This window comes from Vanellus vanellus (genome assembly GCF_965231255.1).
Source record: "Vanellus vanellus genome assembly, chromosome: 13".
In the NCBI taxonomy this organism is placed as follows: domain Eukaryota; kingdom Metazoa; phylum Chordata; class Aves; order Charadriiformes; family Charadriidae; genus Vanellus; species Vanellus vanellus.
In genome coordinates, this window is record NC_138918.1 from 10,912,158 (window position 1) to 10,938,892 (window position 26,735).

At 41.4% G+C, this 26,735-nt stretch overlaps 1 protein-coding gene across 2 annotated transcripts in view; it reads left to right on the forward strand.

The window, feature by feature from the left end:
• EBF1 (EBF transcription factor 1) overlaps positions 1-26,735 on the forward strand; it is a 281,310-nt gene that overhangs the window by 189,875 nt on the left and 64,700 nt on the right. Inside the window, exon 9 of one of the 2 annotated variants that reach the window (XM_082489994.1) lies at positions 19,150-19,280. In XM_082489994.1, coding sequence (XP_082346120.1) covers positions 19,150-19,280 — 131 coding nt within the window. Of the gene's footprint in view, positions 1-19,146; positions 19,281-26,735 lie in introns of both variants that reach the window. The other variant, XM_082489995.1, reaches the window with a different exon arrangement.

Genomic DNA, 26,735 nt, shown 5'->3' on the forward strand with positions numbered 1-26,735 from the left:
TCTAATATGCAACAAGGGAAAGAGGGGGTGCTTATCACCCTGACAGGATGCCTAAGAGAAGTGACTAAATTACTTTATGTACCATTAGCGCTAGCTGCCACGGTGAACTCACTGTGAGCATTTATGCAAATATTCCTGAATACATTCAAGTGGCCTTGTCAGGAAGACGACTGACAAGCAGCTTAAATGCTTGGGTTTTTAAAGGGACAGTTTTATTTCTTTTTCTTTTCCTTGTTCCTCCTCCTCCTCCATAGGATAGCGCTGAAGAATTGGGGGGGGGGGGGGGATGAGGTTTGCTGGTGATTTGGTTCTGAGTCAGCTCAACAGCAGCAAAAGATGAAAGATGCAGGGCAGAAATAGGGACAAATTGTAAGACGTGATGTCAGAATTCGCAGATGGAAGCAGAGAAAAACATGATTTCTAAAGCAATGTCATGCCGTTATTTTAATGTGAAATATACGTAAATCTCTCTGTGTGTGCGTATATAGATAAAATAGGGCATTATATAGCAAAACCGTTATTAGTGGCTGCCTTGTACTGGAAATGATAGTGGATGGCTGGATTATTTGATCACTCTATTGTGGTACCTGAGACAGTCGAGCTTTTACAATGTTGTTTTAGTTCATGATAGTAATGAGTGATTCAGACTGTTTGCTGTCTGCAGGCGCAAAACCTCCTACAGTAAATGATGAGGAGTAGTTGCTGTGCCTCAGCTGGATACGTCGGGTAGATCCTCTTGTCAGCAGTGGGGCATTTAAAGAGCTTTTCTTACCAATCCTGCCCGTCCTGGGCAATTTGAGAGCCCACAGTCACCACAGTAGGCACATTCACAAATTTTCCACTAAATCTTCAGATTTGAAAGCAAAAATGATTGCTAGGCTGTGTCTTAGTTGATTAGATACTTCCTATTTAGGTTAATATAAAGGAAAGTTTTTCTGGACCTTATAAATGATTTTGAGAGGATAATCTTCAAAATAAAGCTTTGAGACTGACTGCCTTTAAGTATCATTGCTGTCTAGTCTGACTGGAACAGAATTGTTGAGAATGGTCATTGTATACCTTGAATTTAGCTGCATGTGCTGGGCACATCAGTTTATGATTCCTGAAAGATGCTCAGAAATCCGACTTGGTGGCCTGGTTCTCGTGCTCTAAGTGGCTTTGCCACAAAATTAACTACTAAATTTTTGGTGATGTGGAGAGTCATGAAAAGGATGCCTCTATCAGCTCTATTTTAACCATTTCAACCCTGAATCCCTTGTGTTGCATGTGTCCATGCTAGTTGATGAAATTGTTAATACAAGACAGAATACTGACCGAAGCGAAAAATATTAGCAGGTTGAGAAATGTTAATCTTCAAAATTTGATAGATACTCTCAGATGGTATAGGTTCAGGTTCTTAATCAAAGTTAGGGACTACTGCATCCACAAGCTGGCCAGGTTTAAACAAAGAAACTTTGATGTTTGACTTGTTTCATCTAAGGGTGGAAGCACCTGTTATATCTTAGTGCTTCACTTAAGAATGTTTTCATGATTATGTGAAAAATATAAACACACAAGCTTTTTCTGCACCATATCATTCTATATAGAGAAATGCACTGGGCTTGATTTATTATTTAGGAGGAAAATATTGAAAAAAAATATTAGGATTCTACCACTCTACTTGAGGGGATCTTGTATGTTATTCTGAGTTACGCCTGCTTTCTAATTTATTTTCTATGAGGGAAGAATACCTAGGGTTGTTGGACATCTCTATGCATACACAAGGGAAAAAATGTGACTTTCAGAACATTGCACAACATGGATAGTAATAACAGTAAGTGAGCCTTGATATACTGAAGGATTGCAAAACTTCAAGCTGGAAATCATTTTCTTTACTTTTGCCAAGTTGTCTTTTTCATATCGGTTCCTTCATAAATGCAGTGACTCATAAATTCAGGCAATTTTTTACATAATGGCTTGTTATGTGTTCTTGGAGCTTGACCCCACCAAGCGTGTAATATTAACCTCTTCGCTGCCCTGTGGACTTACTGTATGTTTCTAATATAAGTGAGCACACCAGGGCTGGATTAGTCCAGTATGTGTTCTCAGATGGAACTGGAGCGTTTGCCCCTCTGAAGAGACAAAACATGGCCAGAAGGTTAAGGTGCTTCACTTGAGAGAATTTGTAGATAAAGACTCCAATATGCTCTCAACAAGTTTTTAATTCTGGGGATCGTTGAAGTAAGTTGCCAAAACTGTGGCAGGTTCTCTGCAGGTTGCAAATGTGAAGTCAGGACGTGGTATCTTCCTAAAAAGTGTACAGCGGGTTGGGGAGAGGTTAAGGGTTTGATTAATTCCTCACTCAGGAATTGCTGGGTGAGGTTCTCTGGTGGGCACTATGCAGGAGGCCAGGCTGTGTGATCGAAATGGTCCCTCTTGGAGTAAAATCTCGGGATCCATCAGGTTAGAAAAACACAGCAGAGCTCAGATTTGTACGGCTCCAATTTAGGTAGCCAAAACTGTGTTAACTACATTATGCCGCACTGAATTGTGCTGATGGCTTTTTTTAAATCTTCACCAGAGCAGAGTAGCTATCTGCAGGCCCAGACCCCTGCTTCCTTTTTGGATATTACTGAGAATTTCGCAAGAACTATGTGGATGGGTGGAGCTGCCCTTCTTACAGCCAGTCCCGTCAAACAGAAAGCAGAAAATCTTCTGTTTCTATTTGTCTAGGTCATAAATCAGCCATCAAGGAGAGGTACTCAAAAGCTTAGAATATCTGGCTGCAGCAATTTTGATCTTTCGAAATTTATTTTTAGTCTGAGGGTGAATGAAAACAGGATTTAAATGATTTTCTGGGAGGCAGATTTTTAATGGTTGATTTGGGCGAGGAGATTCCAGAATTTCAGTTGTGCCATTAGGCTTTAGGTATTTCATGAAGTTGGAAGTTTCACGGAATCACGGAATTTTCAGAGTTGGAAGGGACCTCTAGAGATCATCTAGCCCAACTCCCCTGCCAAAGCAGGATTGCCCAGAGCACATTACTCAGGACTGCATCCAGGCGGGGCTTGAAAATCTCCAGGGAAGGGGACTCCACAACCTCCCTGGGCAGCCTGTGCCAGTGCTCTGTCGCTCTCACCGTAAAGAAGTGTTTCCATGTATTTGAACTTGTGCCCATTGCCCCTCGTCCTGTCACTGGGAACCATTGAAAAGAGCCTGGCTCCATCCTCCTTCAACCCACCCTTTAGATACTTGTACGCCATAATAAGGTCTCCCCTCAGCCTTCTCTTCTCCAGGCTAAAGAGTCCCAGCGCTCTCAGCCTTTCCTCATAAGGGAGATGCTCCAAGCCCTTAATCATCTTAGTTGCTCTTCGCTGGACTCGCTCTAGTTTGAGCTTGTGATTTAATTTTTTCATTATTTAAACATTATTTTGTACCATATATGTACTAAATCTGCTGCCACCACGTCACAGGAGACTTAAGAGATACCATTTGAAGTATTCTAGTCTTTAATAAAAAGGATTGCTGTTACATAATGCCCATGGAAATACCACCTGAAAAGTCAAGTTTGGGTACTCTAGTTACCAGAGTTAGAAAGGATTCCTGCTTGACAGTCACTTATCAGGGATCTAGTGTCACATCTAATTGAAGAAGGGAAAAATGCTACAATGGAAGTGGGAGACACCTTGATTTTAAAAAGATAAGGTGTGGAATTTTCTACCCATGAGCAGCTGCCCTTTATGTTTTTCAAATAAATGAAAAATAAAACAGCCCTTCCCCCATAATATCTAAACGATGTCAAGCTGTGATATGTTGTTACCCTCTATTGTTATAAGGATGTCATGAATTCATGGAAAAATAGTACCTGGATGAAGATAGAGCGCATTTTGTGAATTTCCCAGAGGAGCTTTCAGAACTGTGCTCCCAAAATTGCAAAAAGAAGAAAACATGGGGAAAACTGTCATTAAAATTCAATACAGATTTGTGTGAAAAAAATGTTTTGTTACAGCAAACAGGTAAGGGAGAAAAGTTGAGATGGAAATTCTCCAACCACCATGAATGTTGACTCTTACTTGGAGAGTTAGACCAACCACTTTCTGAAGGTTTGAGGTTTCTCTCCAGACCTCGGAGGAATCGGCGTACAGTTATGCAAGTGGAGAAAACTTAGCTACTCAGTTTGGCAGAAATTTCACAGCTACCAGCACAGGAGAACATTCAGTAGCACTCAAATAGGCAATGAATATTCATAGATAATGAGCATTCATTACATTTCAATTTGCTTTGCTGGCCACCGTGTCACTAGCACAGTGGCATCATAGGGGAGAAGAATGACATTAGGATTAGAGAAGAGTTTGAGAGATACTGCACCGTATGGCAGTGAAGTTTTGCCAGACGTTGTTTTCCAGCCTTCCAAAATGTGCACACCAGCAAATGACAAAATATTATATTATTGTACTATGATTAATATTATTTCTGAACAAATTCCTCTAACTTAGCTTTTTTATTATGGAACGCCTTTCTTGTTGTTATGTTGGGAAAAGATGTTTTTTTCGCTCCAGTCCCCTGCTGATTTGGGCAGAGTACAAAGGAAAAAGATTTTGTGAACTGTGGTTTGTAAATGAGGGCCAAGAACTAGTGATTTTTCTGAGAAGTCATCTGGATGTCATAAAAGGTCACGATTATCAAAGAACGGTGTTCAGGCAGTTTGCAGGTACCTGGACACTTCCAAATGTTTCATATTAAGCACCCCAGTATTTAAATACCCCAAAGCGATTGGTGATTATGAAAGGTCTCTGTTCCGGTGCAACTTATAGAATCATAGAATCGTTATGGCCGGAAAAGACCTTTAAGATCATCAAGTCCAACCATTATGTGCAAAGCTGTGAATCAGCTGAGTGCTAGCAATTCCAGGATTAAAGTTTCATTTAGGTGAAAATTTTCCACCAAATTGCCATTTAGAATATTCTGATTAGAAAACTTCACAAGTAATTAACTCAGTATTTTTTGCGTCTCAGGCTGCACGTCTTCTCATTGAACTGAGAGACGACCGGTGTGAGCATTCAGGTCTCTCTCTTACTGTCCATTGCGGGGTACCTGCCAAGTGTTTCCCCGGAAAAATGACTATTTGACAAAGCTCCTCCATATCCAAGGAAATGAGTTAATAGCACAAACCAGAAAACTGATGCAGAAAATGGAACCTACCAGGGTGGGATGTTTGGAGTGGTTATTCCAATCCGGGTTGCCATCTGAAAATTATTAATGTTAGTAGTAAGGAATAAAAATAAACTACTAATAATTGATATTGGAATGGAGACAGGCTTTGTGTTTGGCCCAAGTCCAGAATACAAGATTTTTGGGAGCATGTGGCGTAGCAAAATGTGTGCTTTCATTAAAGCCAATAGTACAACTTCATAAAGTGTTTTTTAAAATCTTAGCCCAAACTGTTTGCTGAGCATAACCAGAAAGCTTTGTGTGTCACAATTAGTCCTTTCTGCTTCCCACCTTCATTCCATGAATTTGCAGTTCTCTTTGTGACAAAACAAATCTTTAGCGTGAAAGTGACTGTAACGTAAGCAGTACTGGTTTATGACCTTATTAAGTGAAGCGAGTAGGGTTAGGAAGTTTATTAAAAAGATCAAGAATAAAGTTCTGTGAAAAACTTGTCTGAAATGTAGCGGTTTAAATTTATTTCCCAGAAGTCATTCAGGCATTTAGATCTGCAAGTTGAGGAACAGGGGCCCCTCTGAGATGCTTAACAAGATACTGGCCTTCATGAAGTGGATGTTTAGGATTTTCTGAAATTTTGATCCATTTTTGTGAGTCAAGTGGTCACCCAAAAATGTGGGTACCCCAGAGCAATCTTTTTGGAAATTCTTGGACCTAAAGCACCTGAAAGCACCAAGGTGCCTGAAGCTCCAGATAGGTGTTTAGTGGGATTTTAAAAACTCTGGCTACAGAATTTCTATGCCTGCCTGCCAGGTACTTTGAAAATTCCATTAAGTGTGCTTACTGGAACCACCAGATAGCTGGGTGCTTCCAAAAATCTGGTCCCAAATGCTGCAGGAACCTGTGTGCTTTTTACCGTGCTACTGTTGACGTGTCTGTTAGCAATGCGAGTCTACGGAAATTCCAAATTAATTGTGTTTGGTTAATACCGTATCGTTATGGTTTTGTAGCAACTCTCTCAGAGGTTCTGTACCTTCCCCATGAAAAAGCAAAGCGCGTTTCCCGCAGAGGTCCCAGTTTGGGTTGTGAAATGGCAGCGGACGTGCTGGATCTCCCCCGCTGTTGGAGACCGAACAGACAGCTCGCCTCGCTGTTCCCTGCGAACCCGGGCTTGCCTGTGGAACTCATAGGTTTGGCGTTACCTGATCGGGGCTGAGCGGGAAGGCCAGCGCTCGGAGGTAAATCGCAGGCCCGACCGCAGTGCTGCTCACCTTTCCAGCTGCAGCTTTAGCTCGTGGGTTGGGCTTTGAGGTCACGGCGCTTCGCCGCGGTGCGTTCAGGTGAGAGCGTCGCTCAGCTTGCTGGGCTCTTTGAGGGGATGAAGGGAGGGGGAAAAAGTATTTCTGACCAGGTTTGGCTCTCTGAGGTAAAGCAGCTCTGATTAGGGGTCCTTTGGGGAAAATTATCCCCTTGCTGGGATTGTGGCCTTGAAGGCGACAGCGAGTGCTGCCTCCTCATTCCGCCCTGAGCCTGAGCAGAGCTGCCTTCTGGAAAGCCCCCTCAGGTGCCTGTTCGGTATCAGCTGCCAAATACTTTTTACAGGGTTGCTTCTGGCTGCTTCCGACCCATGGTATCGTCTTGCCGAGGTCCCTTGGTACTTTTGGGAGCCAGTGCGGAACTCCCGGGTCTGCAGGCTTCCAGAGGTGTCTGCCTGTGTCTGCTCATTGTATGGTGGAAAGAGGATCCTAATTTAGGCAGACTGACTCACCCAGCCAGAGCTGGAGTCTGACTTTTTACGCGCTGCAATGCCTTAGGTAGGTGGTCTGAATATGGCCCTAAATAAATAAATAAACACATAGCACGACTTTATCAGACACATTGAAAGAACAACTTCTCTAAGCGTTTGCAGGCTTGAGTCCAAAGTATTCACTCCTCAGATTTTCAGCGTGCTGGTTTTATGTGGTGTCATTGCTGGACAGATACTATGAACTATAAATATATTTTTATGCTTGTGTTTTTGCAAGTAAAGCCTAAATGGCTGGGAGGGGGTGCTTGACCCGGCATTCAGCGCAGCACAAATAACAGAGGAGGAAACGGTCTGAAAGACACCCACAGGAGAGACAAACAAGGGGGTCTCAGTCTCGGCAACGCAATCAGGGCTTCTGCTTGAAATGCAATTGAGGTTACGTCGCCTCCATTGCTGTCCCGCTGCCGTCACAAGCGCCGAGTATTATATTGCATTCCTGAATTAAACCTCCCAAATAATACTACTATTAATATCAATTGAATTCTTTTGTTTACGTTTCTTATCCACCCTTCCCATCCCAGGCAGTCGTTAGTGTGTAGTATATTTCTGGCCAGGACAGAAATTTAGTTCAGCCTTCTGATCGCCGGGATGCGTTTCTTAGAGAAGAGCCAGATTCCCTGCCTTCTCCCCTGGCCCGGGGCCTGGAAAGCCGAGGCCGTCCATCGGACCTTGGTCTCTCCGTTGGCAGCTCTGCGTAACCTGTCACGGAGACAGGCTGAGCACAGTTTTTGCACGTGATGAATATGGATCTTTGCTGCATCTGGCAGGCTGCAACAATGAAGGCAGAAGACTGTCATTAATAGATAATAAAAGCAGAAAGCGGCGTTAATGGAAATAAGCTTTTCTTGTACTGGGACTGATTATTACTTTTTTGTTCTTGGCCTGCGACTAGATCGAGACGCGAATAACAGCTACCAACGCTGTGTGCACGCATGTGTTTTGTTGTTGGCTGGTTTTTAATCTGGAATGTTTAACCATGATATCTTCAAAGTGCGATTGTGTCATACGTTCTCATACACTAATAGATTTCAAAGATGAAGAGCCTTGCTGCTTTATGTTTAGTCATGCCTTCATCTATAAATTTATGGCAGTATTATGGTTTAATGAATTGAACAAGTCCCAGAACAACAACAAAAATGCTTTTTTGTTTGAATTTAGATATTGCATACTTTGTTCTTCAAACGAATAATAAAACCAATATGTTTCTTTAGTGGTAAACTTCAGGCTAACTTCATCTCACATTACTAATCAAGTACTCAAGGATATGTGTGTGCACATATACATACGTATGTGTGCGTGCGTGCGGCAAACAGGCGCTTTCAGTCCTGGTGCTGGACATAGGCTGAACATTCGTATTCCGATAGCGATAGGCAAACCTCCGAGAACAGATGGAGCAGAGTTCAGCACAAAGGTTTAATCCTATCAGGATGATTCCTGTATGGCCATCTGGATAATCCGGCGCACAAATTCAGTGCCTGTTAAAAATACAACGTAGGCCAAGATTAGCGTCACAGATTTTCCACTAGACTTGTTCGTATTTGACTTTATGATTCTCAGACTCCAGAAAATTGCATTAGAGAGCAGCCTGTGATTTGTGAGAGAAATCAGACGGGGAATAAGAACTCTTAGGGTACTTGAATTTCCCTTCAAGAAACTGGATTACAGGCGCTCCCTGTCCCTGCCACAACTGCTTTGTGTTTCTGCGCGGGTTGTTCTGTTTCTGAAAGACGATTACCGCGAGCTCTCTGTTGTGGGCAGACTTTCTCAGTTCTGCTGAACAAAGAGACTTCGGCTAAAAATTCATTTTAGTCGGGGCTCTTGTTTTTATCAGGATGAAATAAATTCTTTGTTTGCTGTAGAATCCATCTCAGGTGAACTTCTGATTTTTGCGCTATTTAACATAGCAGGGGTGTTTAACTGTTGGGGGGGGGAGTTCTGTTTTTTTCTTTGTGATAGTGAAAGAGTCTATAAAAGTTTAATTGATGCTAATATTTAGTTTGGGGGCGTGAGAATTTAGATTTAGATTGAACTCTGCGTTGCATTTAGCATAGTTTCTGTGTATCATCGACTAAACCTCACCAGTGTGACCGTAACATACCAGTGTACATCTGAACATGAAGACTCGCTGCTGTTGTGTGTGGGATGCTGAGCTTTTTACTCCTTCCAGGGATGGGATGCTGTGGCTCAGGAGCTTTTATCTATTCCTGTGTTCTGACTCTAGAGAGATTTGCTTTGAGAGATTTCCAGTTTTGTTAAGGTACCGATGGAAAATAAAAGAGAGAAAATGAGACCAGGGTGAGGGTGAAACAAAACATGAATTTAGAAATAGCACCCACCTGCCCTCCTGTTAGGCTGGGATTCAGCAAAACAGTAAACCACAGGCTTAACATTAAGCAAATGACTGGTTCCATCCTATAAAATGCTTTGTTGGTTCAGGATCTTAGTTAGCAGCACTGAAGGATCAGTCAGTTGAATAAAGTAGGTTTGGGGTATGCGATCTATGCAGCGATGTTTGTTTTGACAAACTTTTAGGTTTGATTTGTATTACACATTTTGGGCTTGCATTTTCAAGGTTGCCTTCATCCTCACCCAGAAATTGCATCAGTGCAGCTATTTTTAAACTTTAGTGCACTTAAACAGATGCAGTCTCCTTTCTGGACATGCTTATTGTTTTGAAAATAGTCATATTGGCTTAGCTGGGCTTTGTAACTTTATCAGCGGAAGTTAAATCAGTAGGAAGCCGTTGAAATTGAAACAAGAGAGGCATATAGGATTTTTTCACTGTTTTATAAACAAAGCTTTAAAAGTCCACATTCAGATGGAACAGTGCGATCCTGTGCGTATATCACACATTAGCCCCCTGCGTGCTATTGCCTTCAGCTTCCCATCTTTTAGGAACGCTGTTTCTGCACCTTTGCAAGTGGCCCCGTGGGATAGAGGAAGGACTGAAGAACTTGAAGGGCAATAATTTGGGGGCTCACAGTACAGCATTTATCTTGCTTGGGGTCAAAAGATGCCTGTGCATCCCTGAGGGAGGAGAATGCGCTGCAGCAGTCACTGGGTTGACGCTTGGATCTGAGCAGACTTGTCCCCAATTTGGAGCTAGAAGCGCTGCCAGTATTTGGGTAGGCTCTATGTGATATTCTTGGGTGCGCTGTTTCTCCTCCTGGTCCAGTGTGTGTATATCCCCTGTGCAGCCGAACTGCTCAAAATAACAGGGACCATGTCGGCGCTGGAGCTGAGTAGCTGCATTGGTTTAGGCAGAGTGGTGTGTTTGGCTGAGGCCATCCACAGCAGTTTCTTCGTGGTGAACTCAAAGTGAAAATCTTCCAACTTTGGGCCAAAAATAACGAAGGCAAAAAATATAGTTTGAAGCCTGCTTGAAATTTCCTTGAAATAAAAAATCATCAAGAATTTTCACAATAAAATTTTTAGGCTTCTTGCAAAAAAAAAAAAGAAAAGTATATTTATATAGAGAGAGAGCATATATTTTTTCAAGAATAACAATATAGATATTATTTTATATATATTCACATTTTGCTGAACCTATATATTGAACGTAACCAAATTTTTAAGTGTTTTTGCAGCATTACATTTTTCCTGGGGAATTTATTATTTGCCAAACAACATGACAGAGCTTGTAGAGGTGAAATTTTACTGACTTGCAGTGAAATGCTAAGGACTCTTCCTGTTTTATTAATTTTTGGAAAGCAGGAGGTACCTCCTAAAGTAAAAACCAACCAGGCAAAAAAAACCAAACCAACTCCAAAACTTCCTCTGTGATGTGAAAGGCTTTAAAAGAATGAATGAAAATGCATCTCTTGCAATCAGAGAGATTGCTAATTAGAGATAACTAACTTGTTATTTAGAGATAACTGTTTCTATTTAGAGATAACTAGATTAGTATTTTTATGGAAATGTTTTAAGTAAAATACACAACAGATTCTATTTTGTAACAGATCTCTCATTATTTAGGCTTGCCTCCTTTTTCCATGCAATCATTTTTCAGGCAGTGATCAACAACCGAGAGCTTTGGAAATCATTAAGGAAAGAGAAACAAGAGGACTCCATGAAATGTAACTTTGCTAGCTGAGGTATCAGGAAGGATAAGAGGGGACGACTGGCTTAAGTATTGATTGTAGGTGGAATACTAGACCAGGTTATTTACATTTTCAATTCCCATTAATGGGAGCTGAGCATCCAAAATGTTAGGCAGAAAATCACAGGCAAGACTTCTAATTTCACTCCTTGAAAACAGAAACAAAGGCAACATTCCCTCCCTTCCCCCAACCCGGAGGGATTGTGCGGTGCTCGTATTTTTGGTTCGGTGATTTCACCCAGTGCAGACGTCATGAAGAACCAGGAGGAGGTTGCCGTTTTTGCCAGGGAGTTGTAATCTTTAAAGCTTGCGAATGGTAAGTCCCAAATATCGAGATGCTCTAAAGGAGGGAGCTGGGAAGGGGGAGTGGGGCATCACATCCTCGTGCCTGTGTTGCATAAAGCTGCGCGAGTTATCTCCTCGAGAGGGAAACCTCTGTTACCCCGTTTCCTGCACAGCAGCTGCTTATTGTCAGAAGAGAATAGGAGAGGGAGCAGGCTGCGATATGAAAAAGGAAAGCAGGAAGATCATCACTTTACTAAGATAAACAGCAAGCGCATTGTTTAGCTTAAGAGTGAAGATTTAATGCTCCGGTACAATATGTAAAAACTCTGCCACATTCCCTTTCCCTGAAGCGTCTGTGACGAACCCTTTGGGATGGTCCTGCAGACTTTTCCCATCCAGGCTGGTTTGGTAAACTTCAGCTGCTTTCAGTTGCTTGTGCTGGATACAGCTCTGGCAATGTCTCTGCACCCTGGACTGGAATGGGGCCATTGCATGGGCACACAATCTTTTTAGGGTCCATCCTTTCAGCACGCTCCAAGTCGGTGAGCAGATGATGACAACTCCTGCTTCTCAGGAATGAGAAAATTATTTTTGAAAAAAAAAAAAAAAAAAACCAAACTCAAAACCCGCCAAAATATTTGGTTCATTCTCTCAAACTGGCAAATTTTGGAAAACTATAATTTTCAGTTCTGGAAAAAAAAAAAAAAAAAAACAACCAACCCCTCTCCTGTGATAAAATCAATTTGTTAAAGTGCTTAATGTGGAAAATCCACAATAAGCAATGATGAAAGGAATAACCCCACCCCACCCCCCCTATAATACCTGAGTAAAGCTGTAATTCGAGAAGGGAAGAAATAATGTTGTCGTGGTACCTTGTCCTGTCGCCTTCTGTCTGCTGCCCTCCCCTCCCCCTTTTTAAAGAGAAATACACCTTGCCACACTAAAAATGTTGATCAAAAGGGCCTTGAGCATCGCAATACACCTTCAGCGCCAGAGTGCTGTTGGAAAGGAATTTAGGCTCAGACCATTCGTGGGCACTGCCTTGCTCACAGTTGCAAACCCTACGTGATTTCAGTGGTTATGAGGTACATGAGGGCAGATCTACACCAGATGATATAAAAGTGCTGTAGAAATCCCAGAGTTAGCACCGAGTCGCTGCTACGTTTGTCCCTCTGCAGCGCTGAGTAGACATAGCAGCTCGGTTCCTGGGATCAGCGTTGGCATTAGTATTGCGGCTCTGATGCTGCTCACTCTTGTGTCAGGTTGGGTGAGCTCTGCACTGCACAGGGTGGTCTACGTGTAACCTAAGTGGTTTTTGAAATGGGAAAACCCAGTTCCGTATACATTACATAGCTCTTGGCAATGTTGCACTGAGCACTGCCCAACTATTTTAAAAAATCTGGTTCCTTCTTCTGTAACTTCTTTGGCTGGGTTTTTAAGCAGTTACTTAAGTGGTTTGTTGAATCATAACTTCGGTCGGTCATGGTTTTGAGTGCTTAAAACTGATTTGTCTTGATATTCTGAAAATCAGTAGTTTGGCGAAAGCACTTAGCAGGTTGCAGGATCAGACCCATAAACTGTGGGGTTATCTGTGGCACATTTATATATTAAGCCTAGAATTAGGTTTTACCCAAGAAAAAAAAGGAAAATTAAATTAAACTCCAGATATTTTCAGTACTTCCTGTAAGATGAGACAGAAATTCCCCGTTCCTCTGAATTCCCAGTTTTAACTGCCTTTATGCAACTCTCCTTGAGTGTCACAATACTCTTAAAGAGAAGAAAAATAAAAGCGCGTACCCCATCATTTAAACTCCTGTTGTGATACAGCAACTGTTGTCAGAGCCTCATCTATGAAATAATGGAGGATGAAACCACACTTTGTGATAAAAACTGCAGGCGAGGTCATTCTTACAGTCACCAGCACAAACTGGGTATTAATCATAGAGCAAATACATTTCAGAAGCTAAATAAGAGCAGTCCCAGAGCCCTGCTGATAGCTGTGCATCCCACTAATTCACCTCAGTGAACGTTTACCTCTAAGCTCAATTAACCCTTATTCCAAGGCCACCCATAAACTTTGTGGTAAATATGGTTTTTTTCCTCCGGCCTCTGTTTTCTATCAATGGAATAGGTCATTTCTGTTGGGGGATAAAATGCTATCTCCGTTTATAAACGCAGGTCCCTAATTAAGAACATGAGATGTCCAGCGCGTGTTTGTGAGGGACTTGAATTGGTAGCTCATTGAGTCTGTAAATTCAGATGTTCGGTGCTCCTGAGGGCGTCTGCTGTCTCTTCTGTTTCCAGGTGCAGATGGAAATGCTCAGGGGGCACATGGGGGTGGTGTGGGGGAGAGGGATTTCCAGGTGCGATTGCCGGCACGCTAAGTTAGTTATTAAACATGCACAAGAAGCTACGAGGAGGCGTTATTGCTGTTGTTTTGCTATTGTTATTAGTATTGTTATTAGTATTATTAGGACTGTTATTATTCTCCCTTCCAAGCATTGTTCAGAGGCAAATTGGAAATGTGGTAATTAGGCGCCGACTGGTAGTGTAGTACTCGCGTCCTGAGCCAAAGTTCAACACCCTGAAATGAAATTTAAACCAATTAATCTGTTAGATTTTTATCGCTTGTCCGTGTTTTCTCAGCAATTCCCTCAGCACACGGCCTTTGATCAACTCTCATACAAAAGCTAAAATGTGTGCCTGCTGCTGGCAAGATGGGGCTGACATTAACATGGCACTCATAAAACAATCAGAGCAGTGAAGCCCTCAAACAGACAGGGCATAGTAATATTTAATAAAAGCGCACACATAATCTTCAGAATTAGCATTTTGTGCCTTGCAGTACCTTTGGGAGAAGAGCTTTTATTTGTGGAGTGATCATTATTATAACAAAGAAGAGCTACCTAATAATTTCCACTTTAACTCTGCAATATGCCACGAGCATTTCTGAACCATTATGCTAAACTGTGGCGGGGTAATCATTTTATTGTCACAGTTTGAAGGAAGAAAAATCCCCTGTATATCAGTAGCTAGGGGAGTACTAGAACACAGCAACACACTCACACGCACAGCACACGACGAGAAACTTTTCTATTTTGCTACCCATGTGCTGAAGTTGGTACCTCCCATCCTTTGTATGGAAGGTGATAAGATTTTAGCAATATATATTCTGAGAAAAGATGAAGATTTCAAAAGAACATTGTTTCCCTTGAAAGTCATGAAGGTTTTTGCTCATAAATCCTTAAAATGTATCGATAGAGACCTTAGCTTTGAAGTCAGTGGCAAAATTTCCATCGGCTTCAATAAGTTTGGGATTGCAGTGTCTCCCTCTGACATCTATATCTGTTAACTCAAAACGCAGGAGCAGCGCAATGAAACATGTCAGATGTTAACACTGATTTGCCTTGATATTATGCGAAGGAGAGCAGCTCATTAAGACTCATAACCATTAGGCCGTTTCAGCAGGTGGAGGATGTGGCCGCATCACCTTCAGCAAGGAGCTGCAAGGTCCGTGCCTGCGGTTGGAGGGGTAATACTTAGTTTTTCCTCAGTCCGACGACTCTTCTGAAAACGTGCAGCAAATGTAATACGCTCGCCCCAAAGAGTCTTAAAATCTTATCTGATAGCTGGGCGACCGAACTCTTCTGGTTCTGGTTGTAGTTGGCTGCCAGCTGTTCATTTTAAAAATAGGTTTATATGTGTAAGAATGTGTGATTATTCTTTTTTATTATAATTCTTCTCTGGACTTAAAGTCCGTTCGTGTTATCAATCATGTTCACTTCATTGCCTTTATTAGAACTGGTCTAAAGTCCTTCACTGCTTTTTTTTATCAGCGAAGTTTCAGACTTCAACCAAAATCTCTTCTCCTAAAGAAAAACATAAATGTTATGTAACTTTTTAATATTTGTTTTAAACACTATTTTAGAAATGATGCTTTGGTGTTACAGAAGGGCATATGAAGTGATAGTATTTTGAAACAAAATATTTTGTTTTCCTTGGAAATGTTAAAAAGTTAATTCCAGATAGGGATTCTGGAACTTTGCATTCTGAAGAAAAAAACGTTCTGTATTTTGGTTTCTCTTGTGACCAAAACAAAATGTAGAAAAATCAGGGTTTGCCTTATTCTGCCTAGCTCTGTTTTTCTAGGGTTGCACAGAAGTAAACACCTTCCAGACAGAGCTTTGAAAGCTGCCAAGTGATTAACAGAAGAAATATGAAGAGCTGAGGGCCTGAGCTGGCCAGACATTTGTACCAGGGGCATAAACAGAGCTGAGGTCACTGCCTTGCCCCCCTCCCAACGTTACCTGTGGTGACACTGGCAAATGGGACCCAATTCTTCCATCCTCCTTCCTGGTGCTCCAAGGAGAGGGCCTGGGAAGGGCAAAGTTTTAGTAAGACCGATGTCCCAAATGACACTGGCTGCTGCAAAGATGTCATTGTATAAACATATTTTGTGCCTTCAAAAACAGGTAGCAGTCTGGATGTCTCCCTCAGCACGTCTCCCCAGGCTTCCTCGGGATGCAGCCCTTCGGCGCAGCTTCCCTTGCGGGGCGGCACCTTCATGTAGCCCTTCCAGTCTTTATAGACGCTTGCATTTTAAGACGAGAGAAGCTGCGTGGGGCAAGTTTGGAAGTCCCACTCATTTTTGTGACTGGTCCCAAGGGAAAATAATGCCTTGAAATCTTTTGGGAATGCCCAGTGCTCTCTTTGCTTCTCAGGTAGCACCTCAAAGGGTACCAACCCGCCCTGCTTATCAAACCCCCAAGTCCTGACTTTTCCTTCTCAGAGGAGATGTCCTGGACTATTGCCAGCAGTTTCGGTGAGGCACTGATTCAGCACAATTGCTACATATTTAAATAAAATTACACGTGCGAGTGGTCACATTGACTTTGCAGGCGAGAGTGTCCCAGTGAACAAACCACAGCCCCGATGCAGCAGAAGGACCTGAGTGTCTGCTCAAAGTCCCCCATGGGACTTGGCATGAGTTTGATATTAAGCACATACATGTATAAACTATCAGAATCAAATACGTGAGGCAGCACAGTCGGTCAGTGCAGCACCTTGCACTTCTGAGTGCGATGTCGGTACCGCAAAGAACATCACAAGATAAATAGCGAGACCTTTAGTGGGAACCTGTAACTGCAGAACAGTATCTTGCATTCATTTTAAAGATGAATTGAATCTAGAATTTTGAAGCCTGCATATGTTTTCTGTTAATGGCTCATGGTCTCAAACAGTTTTTATTCGCTGGTATTTAGGAAAAAAATGTTGCTTGTAGTCTTCAAGAAAAGTAGCTCATTCTCTGACACATGGGAAACTGATTATCTTCGGGTTTTATTGTGGGGTGTGTGTGTCCACAATCAACTGGAAATACTGGAAAGGGTGTAATTTGGAAGTGACTTTAATTTTTATGTATAAAAAAGTCCGATCCTGTGAAAGGGCTGGATGGCATTTTGAAAAGCTGCTTTCACTGTAAATCCATTTCTGTGAGCTTGGCTGAAAGGAAAGCATTTGGTTTTGGACTTTGCAATGCTTTTTATGCACAGTTTTATGCAAGTAACTTGAGTCCAAATTAAACATATTGAAGTTACTTCTGTGTGCGCGCTACATTTTCATGATGCTAATGTTAGGATGTTTCTTTTGTTAGCTCATGTAAAAGTTAATGGCTGTGCTCTGCAAAGTTTGGAGTAGGATAATGATTTTTTTTCTGCCTGTGTGTTTGTGTTTTTCACTGGAGCTGGCATCTCCATCAGCTGAAGTAGTGGAAAACTTTGTGCCTGACACAACCTTTTGTAGGTAGGGACGGGGTCTGTTTGCTCCCCATGCGTGTGTTCCATCACCGGTGGTGCGAGTCCGTAGCAGTGCCCACAGAAACACTCACTGCTAAGGGTGACTCAACAGCTCCCTTTCCAGCTCCCTCCTGCATCCCAGCTCCTTGCCCGCCCTGCCCAGCCCAGGGGCTGGGAAGAAGGAGCTTCTCATCAGCCTCACCAGCTCTTGCAATTAGCTCCAACTGACCAGAACTTCACTAAATAATCATAAAGATGCACATGGTCTTTTTAGCGTTTTGGAGCGTTTTAAAGTAGGCTTCTGTGAATGAATTAATTGACTGCCTTTACAATTAGAAGAACGTAGGGCAGGGGCTGTGCCATTGCACAGCCGCATTAAGTAATTCATGGGTGCAAGGGTGTTGTCTGGATGGCGCCAACATGTGGATGGCTTTCACACTCCTGTCTTCCTAGTAAATCCTTACCCGATGAAGTGCCTGAGTGCCCTCCATCGGGTACATCATCAAATACTCAAAAACCAGACTAAGAGCTCAGCCAGCCTTTTGACCAAGGAGCAACTCACAGCCAAATGCCAGCAACCCTAGAAGAGGTATATACGCAGATAGTATACGCGGAGCTGATGAAGTCCTGCTGATTGACACCTGATTGATGTTGCAGAATCAACGTGAGCAATGGCAGCCCTTCCCGTGTTTGCAGTGGAGCCAGCCTCTTCTCTCTGCTGAGGACTGGGTTCATATCTAAAGGAAAAAATCTTTCTTTTCGACACTGAGGTTGACTGGTGGAGTTTTGCTGCTCCTTAAGGAATCAGTTTTTCATGGCTAATGAAATTGTTGAGGTACCCACTTTACTTAAAATTTTATCTAATGGCGTGGTGCCATATTTTTACCTCATGCTGTATTAGCAAGACGTTGGTGGCATTTGGGATGCAGTTGCTTCTTTTCATCAATCCGTATGACCACGCTGAGACTCCACAGCTGAGAGTTACCCAGGGGTTTTTGTCTCGTTGAGGTTATTTTTACGGTGCCATTATTCCTATTGCTTCAGCACAGTTAAATTCTGATGTACTCTGGTACTGCAGGGGAGGAGAATCAGTATGTGGATGTTTATATTGCCCTATCCCACCAATATATAAAGTTGAGCATGCTTCTGCTTAGGTGGTCGTAAACCACAAGATCTTACACCAAGATTTGAACTTACTTCTTTGAGCAGTGCTTGAGTTCTCAACATCCTCTCAGGAGGCACTTAGTACATATGCTGCCAAGAAAGCGGCCAGTGAGAATATGGCAGAATGCATTGCGCACACATCTTAATTATCCAGTAGATGCAATATAACTGGAATGACTACATGGCAGGGTTGTAGGTTTTGTGGGTGGGGGGGTTTTGTTTGTTTTGTTTTTTGTTTTGTTGTTGTGGTTGTGGTTGTGGTGGTGTTGTTTGGTTGTGGTTTTTTGTTGGTTTTTTTTTTTTTTTTTTGTAGTAGCCAAAGCATTAAGCAGGACAGGGTGGTTTAATACTAGAACAACCTGGATCTGACTACAGAATACTTAAAAAAATGCTGAGGGTTACACCCTTTTTTACTTAGCCAGTATTTTCCATAATATTTGTGGGAGTTTCCTTGATGAATTTAGGTTGTGATGGATAATAAAGCAAGCTCACTGGAGATTGTTTTATTAACTCAGGTATTGTGTGTTTCATATAGAATGAAGATAGGGATTTGTCCTGATTTTCAATTGGTCTCTGCCCATCATGCTGTGATTTTTATGTTAATGTAGGCTTAAAGAAGTTAATTTTTTTCAATGCAGTTAACAAAACCAAACAGAAATTAATTGAGAAAAAATGCTTCCAAAGATATACTTTGAGGTCATGCACATGTACTAGAAAGAATGTGATTGCTGAAATCTTTGTGTTAGTGAGGGGGGAAAATGAAAGCTCCTTTTATTTTATTTTTCTCAAGTCTTCTATCATTAAAATCTGGTTCTAACAGCAGAATACTTCTCTTTTTCATGTGTGTTGAAAAGCAGCTACACCATGTATCAAAGCCATCAGTCCAAGTGAAGGATGGACTACAGGAGGTGCCACTGTCATCATCATAGGAGACAATTTCTTTGATGGGTTACAGGTCATATTCGGCACCATGCTGGTTTGGAGTGAGGTAGGTGTTGTCTGAACGGTAATGTCTAATAGCTTTGTCTAGCTTACAGCTAGCCTGTCCTTTTTTATGCCACATGCTAAATCAGCAACAAATGTTGAGATGTGAATCCTTTCCTCATTCAGTTTTATGAAAATAATTAGTCAAATTTACCTGTGGCAGAAACCCATTATAGCCAGGGGATTTGCATCTCCTCTCACTGGCCCAGAATTTAGCTCGGTGCCTTTTATCCCAAGAAAAGGGAAGGATAAATGCCTGTCTGAATAATTCTGCATTTAGCAATACAATCGCTGAGGGCCCACAGGAAACGAGCGTTTAGGTGATCCTGCTTTCCAGGGAAACTGGCTGCTTGTAGCTGCAGCTCAGTGACGTGGAGATTGTAGAAATTCCGCGCCTCTGAATAGCACATCCTTAAAGTGTAGGTGCTTGGTGTAAGTAACATCTGCATAATAGCAACCAAATACACACTATTGTATCCACAGTGGAAAATACAGTCTCATCATATCTAGTGGGGGCCTCTGAAGTTTCACAGTAACCCTTTTTTTTTGTTTCTTATCCATTTTTTGCTGTTGCTGTTCCTCCCAGTTTCTTAAATCTTGTCTTCTAGCACATAATTAAACGTGGAGTCTGATATTCCCCCAAAGCCTGTGGAAAGTTAAAACCCAGGCAGCATCACCCAAAGAGTCACTTGCAGTGCGCAGGGCCGTAGAAGTTGGGGCAAAGTCCCTGTTGGCTTCGCTGGCGCTGGAGGGCAGCTCCCAGGAAGGGTTTACGTTTTGCACTTAACGACTTTCAAAAGCGTTTTGGAGGTTTTAGAAGATATTTGCTATTTTCATGATTTTAATACTGAAATAAACACATTAACGGACAAAACAGCATCAAATAGCTATACAATGCTTACCAAGTGATGTAAGGATCTTCTGATACTTTGCCTTACATCCTATAAATATTAAATCAACATTATAGCTTAATTCATATCCAGCACATTCCTCCTACTGATTCCATTGCACATATGGCAGCATTTTTTCCATATGAAGAGTATTCTCTAATGTCCTTCATGGGCTCACTATTCTCTCTCTCTTATCCTTCCACTTGAGGACAAGTGTGGATGAAAGGGCATTCCAGAAAAGACGATATATTAAATGAGCCCTATTCTGAAGCCCTTATGTGATCATGAAAGTGCCCCCTGGGTCCAGTGTAAGCATTTTGTGTGCTAGGATTGAAGCCATTATGGCTACAGACATTTAACAGGAAAAGGTGAAGAGGGTTGGGAGGAAAGTGCTCTGATTTTGGTACTGCAGAATTGGATCTTTCATTATAAAACTTGATTTTATTTATTAGTGGAAGCCATTAATAGGCAATTTCTAATCTCGGGAGAAAGGGTCAAAACATTGTTGCTGATGGTTGCAAGACCTTGTCTTGAAATTAATTATGTTAGAGGGGGTCCAGACCAAAGTCAGTCTGTTTGTTGAGTGCTGTGATGGGCTGCAAGTTGGCTTTGAGTGAAAACTGTTTCACTACCTCTCCCTTACAGAATTGACTCTCAGTATCATAACCTCTGAAAGCAATAGAAAATCCTACAGGGAAAAAGAAATTATTTCTAAAAGAAGCAGACGAACGTGATAAACAAGTGCAGAAATGCATGAGCTGAGTGATCCCTAAATAATAGTGATCTATAAATAATTCAAATTACACATACTAGCCACCTCTGAAATACAAAATAAGTTCTTTCATTTGCCTTCTCATTTCTAAAAACGTCTAGTGCATTTTTAGTACCCAGGAAGAATATTTTTGTTTTACTTAATAGAGTGTGGAATTGAACTGTCAATCTTCTGAATTTCAGTACCATTTCAAACCTGGAGCAGGTTCGTCCTGAGTTGCCAGTCAGGCCCAGTTTTGAGCAAACCAGGCTGGGTTAGTTTGCTATTGAGTTAAAGAATTTTCAAGTTCATTCTGTTGTTTCATGGAGCCAAATAAAACATGATTTTAACTGAGCTGCAGAAAATCTAAAACAAAACTATACAGGAAACTAAAGAAAAAGAGTGAGTCTTGCAGAGGATTTTCACGTGGATTTTTCTAGCTTCGCTTTCAGTTATAATTGCAGGTGGTTTGAGGGATGAAGTCTAATATTTAAATTAAGCATCGTTTTGCCACAGATTTTGCATGGGACCTTGGGCAAATCACATAATCTGCTTAAAGTTCAATTCCCTTTCTCTAACATAGTAATAAGATTAGTCACCTTCTTTGGAGAGGTGCTGTGAAGATAATTATTGTAAAGGTCCTATATTACTCAGATTTTATTATACCCAAATCCATGTAAGTACCTGAGATGCATGGATATTTAAAATATAAATCCTACCACAGTTCAGGAGCAAAGTTAAAAGCCAAAAAAAAAAAAAAATGTTCATTTTAAGCGTGAATTTGTTGCTGTCAAGCAGCATATGTTATAAATAATTTGAAATGTAAATAATATATTTTTAATTTATTTTACATGTATTCAAGTTTTGTAATTGAAATATTTATATGCTTGAAATGGAGTTGACTGTGTTAAAAAAAGGAGGTTTAAAATGGTTTCTGAAACACATATTTATTATTTAAACATATATTTTAGCTGTAAACACTCTAACATAATTACAACCTTTCTCAGCCAGGGAGAACTAAATAAAAACTTAATTTGTCACATTAATTTTGTGCAAAAATGCAGATACCCTAAGCCAGTAGGTTCAATTAATCCTTAACTCCCATATTACTTTATAAAAATGACTTTAAAAGCCCTCGATATTTTTAGAATACAGCAAAGTGGGCCATCTAATGCCTTTTTTTTCAAGGGACTTTCATAACTGACAAAACCCCAGCGTTGGTGTATCGTGTGCACATGCTGAATCTGGAGAGACAACTCCCAGCAAATAGTTTATTTGGCAGATAGTCTCTGCCTTTCTGTTTGTCCAGTCCACAAACAGCCGGAGTTGTTATTTGCAGGTTTTTGCCCAGCGTTATGGGTCTCTGTGTTGTTGCAAATATTCAAAATCTGAGCTGCTGATAAAAGTCCTCTGTTGTTTCTCTCTCGTACTGGGGGGCTGAAACCCCGAGAGTCGAGTTTCAGGGCAAGTACATGATTGTGAAGACAAAATTAGTTTCTTATAAATATTCCACAATATTTGCTTAAAATGAACTATTTCTTCAAACATTTTCCTGCCAAGAACATTCCTCCAGCTGTACAGAGTCAGCTGGAAACATCTCCTTTTTCTTTTATATTAAGAAAAGATGAAGCATTGAAACATCAGTTCTTTTACCTTTGTACAGCACAAAACCAGGGGATGATCTTTTAGTTTGGCATTTTTGGTTTGTTTGGGTTTTTTTTTGTTGTTTTTCAATGCTGCTGAATCAAATTCTGTGACACGGTTTTCTATTTTGCTTTTTATGTTTATTATTGATTTTGGAAGTCTCTGGTTTTGAGTGCTTAATTTGGAGGTCTGACTCATTTTTAAAAAATGAGTAGGCACCCTCTTTTTGAAAACCAAGGCTTATTGAGCAGCATCTGGATGCCCAGAATTGAGGCATGCAAAGTCACTGGTCATTTTAAAAAATATAGGTATCTTAAGAGTCCTGTTCTCACTGAAAGCTGTCATTACCTTCAGTTGGTGGGATTTTTCTTCATTCCTGTCCTAATGGTCCTCTTCACACAGAGTCCAAGTTAAATTTACGACTGATTGTCACCATTTCCCTAACCGCAAACCAGAGCTCAAGCATGCAAAAATAAACTAGTGACTCAGATTAATGACATCTCCTTATAAAATGTCACTTTTAAAAAAAGAAAGTAACCTGGCACTCTGAACAGAGTGTGAAATGATGCTGTATCACACAAGAATGTCTAGAATATATTAGCAAACCACAGAGAGAGGCTTGTTGTACGCACTCAAACCAAATGTGTTTTGGATTTTGAAGGACACGCACCTCCCTCCATTCCATGAGTCTCTAACTCAGGTTTTAATGCGATCCACAACACGTCTCAACTGACACGTGAGAGTTTATATCAAACAGCTAGTGCAGTTGCTGACTATCAGACCAATTCACTTAAAAATCCCTTGGGAGAAAGGGTCCAGTTACTAGTTTTATGTCCAGTTCCAGATCTCAGTTAGGCAGATGCTGGAATGGAAGAGGAAGCCGGGTCTGGGATTTTGGCTGGTGGGTTCATCTCCAAATCGCAGGTTAATGCCTTGCTCAAGATTTACATTGAAAAACGTGCTCAGAAATGTACGTAACTCGTATTTACAAATTCTTAGTTCTTGGCATGTCGTTGCTACAGGTGTTATGATGGCTGTTAATGCACCAAGAATTCCCACCTGAGGTTAGAACATAGAAATGGCCATGTGAGGGCAGATGTGGAGGTTCATCTAGCTCAGTATCTTGTGGTTGGTGCTGGGCAATGCAGGTGTCTATAAAAACAACAGGGTGAGCATGTAGTGGTGCTTCCCCAGAACACTCTACCAGCCTCCAGCGGTTTGGGGGTCAGAGGCTTCCACAAGTGGTGTCTTTACTTTCAAAATCCCTCCATGCTGATAGCTCACCTTTTCCAGATGCTTTACATGCAAATGTAAGACAGACTGTGCCTTGAAGAAGGTACAGGCTATGTCAGTGTGAGAGTAGAAAACATTCTCGAAAAAGGTGGAGTGGATTCCCCAAGTCAGGCTACAGGTTGACAACGTAGGCAGGAAGACATCCCATAATCCTGGAGTTATTACTGGTATGTAAACGAGCTAGCCAGTTCCTTTCAGTGTGCATGAGAACTGAAGGCTGACCCAGAACAAAGGGCCTTCTAGCTCAGCACTGCATCTCTGACAGTGGTCAGTGGCAGTTGCTAAGGAGAAAAAGTAAAAGGAAAAGGCACGTGGATTGTCCTGGTATACCTCCCAAGCTTTAGTTCTGGAGAAGAGAGGAGTAAAATACATTCTGAGTACCCTAAACCATAGGACTTCAGACATAATGTTCACCCTTTGGGAATGTGTGGGCGACATTATTGTATATTTGTGGTTTTAAACACAGTTAAACTTATTTACTTCAGAGCACAAAGGAAAACCAAACTGTTTGTGGAGAACAAACCAGGAAACTTGCTTAACTCTCCCCAGCTCTCTGTAACAATGGACCATAAATAGGTCAGATGTTTCTTGGGAACCACGGAAGATGAGTATTGGAAAATGCCACAAATTATGTTTGAGGAACATTAAAGTGGTGACAGACCAGTAAATGCTGGGAAATTCAAAGATACAACCAGAAGCTGCCTGCGTAGCTCATGCCAGAATGGGGGTGAGGGGTGCAAGGCACATGCTGATGTAGTAAGACTACCATGTTAACCTTTACTATTAAAATCCTTGGCTGTTTTTACAAATATTTTCCCTCTAAAAATGTCATGAAACTTTTCTCATCTTGCCAGTTCCCCCAGCTAACTAGAACCACTTGAGGATGGGATTTCTCTCAGCTACGTTTGGCTGCCTACAGTTAAGCATCTAGTCTCAGCTTGTCATCTCGGTTCACTGGAGAAAGGTAGATGCTTCCAGAGAGCAGCCCATCCCAACGTGAGAGGTGGCTGAAGCACTGGAAATAAATTGCTCTTTGGCAGTGCTTTCTGCCTCTGCTGACTGCTGAGGGCATGTAGAGAATTGGCCCAGGCTTTTAGGCTTTGGTCAGCCCAACTGTAAAACGACTCAATTTAAGTCAAACCCATCCTTGGAAGTTTGGGTTTTGGTTTTGTTTTTTTCTTTTTTTTTGTTTGTTTGTTTATTTGTTTGTTGTTTTTTTTTTACCGAGTTGATAGAGTGAGTAATTTAGAAAAAGGGCAGGTTTCCTTTAAAAATAAATATTTCTAAATCACATGATTTCAAAGCAGAGCCGGAAACCGTTCTTTGGAGCTCACAAACAAGAAGGCATCAATTCCTACATGATATTTTCTAAAATGACATATGACTTATGACTTCTGTGGGTCTGAATAACGTTTGATGCTGGTAGTTTTGGTTTTAGTCTTCAACTTGATTTAATATTAATTTTCTCATTTTAAATATGGAGAACTTACTGTGTATGTCATTTCCCTCAGTTACACAGATGGCTCTCAGACAGACATTACTCCTCTTCTGTGCTTTTTTTAGTCCTGTGCCCTAAACAAAGAACTGGTTAAAAGTCTGATTTTTTTGGTAGGACCTTACTACAATTTTGAAATATTTGATTCCTAGTAAAAATAAGAATTAGCTTTTTTTTTTTTTTAAAAATAATCTATTGAAATGTGTTCCCTAATCGAGGACATGATTCAACCAGCAGCATAGAGCAGTTGACTGTCATAGGGTGCCCATGGCTTTGTCAAGGCTGGTTATGGTCTTGGTCTTTTTTGCCTCTCTAGAAGTGTGTTAATGTGCCACAGTCAGTTAGAGAAGGATTATCCGTGTACCAGAGCTGTATTTTGGTTGCTGGACTCAATCATGTCACCATTTCAATGTACCTCTTTTTACTATTCTTATCTGAGGGACCATAATGAGTAAGAAGAGGGCAGTTCAGTGAGGGGGAGAACAATGCTGTAGTTTCTTAGCGCAGCAGAGATTTGAGTTAGCCTGCCATAAATTAGTGAACTTCTAAATGGCTCTAATATTAATTTCAGGGACTATGTTTTAAATCCAGTGCAAATTCCTGCAAGAGCAAAAATGGACTAGAGCTTGGAAAGTGCAGCACTGACCCACCCCAACCTTTTGTGTAAGAGGATCAGGATCCCCAGCCCCATTAGCAAGAAAGTTAAGTTTGTCTACTTATTACTGTGTAAATCCACATCTGCAGGAGCCCTCTCGGTTCACATTGGAGTGAAGACAGACTGGAAGCGATGGTTAGATGGTTGTATTTGGTATATCTCTTTTGATTACCCCGATCGTTTGCGAGGAAAGATCCAGCGTCCTTCAGAAGCCAAACTTTGCATTTCTGTAGTAATCAGCTATACCTCCAAAAAACGAATAGAAAATTAAACCAGCAGCACGTGGTGCTCTTGCGACGTACAGGTAGCAGCTGGGGACTGGTGCGTTTGAAAGCCTGCTGGGACCTGGGCTGTGCAGTGAATGTCAGCCTGGGCTTGTGCTGTGCCCTGTTCACACGGGTATTGCCTATCATTTTTCCATTAGATTTGCTGGACACTGTCGTGACCCCAGCGTTCCCTGCGCAAACATAGGCATCCTGCTGCTGTAAGCTAAAGTTACTGCATTAAACCCGGGCTAATGTACTGGGACGCAAGTGCCTGCCATGTATGAAAACAGAAATAATGTTGTTACGGCTGAGGAGGGGAATGCTTGTAAATATTGTAGTCACTGGCTTTTGTGCGGATTACATCAAGATTGTATTCAAACATTGACAGGTTAATTACATGTTTCAAAGCTTGTTTACTGTGATCTGAGAGGAAAGTGTTATTAAAGAAGCGTTCAGCATCTAACA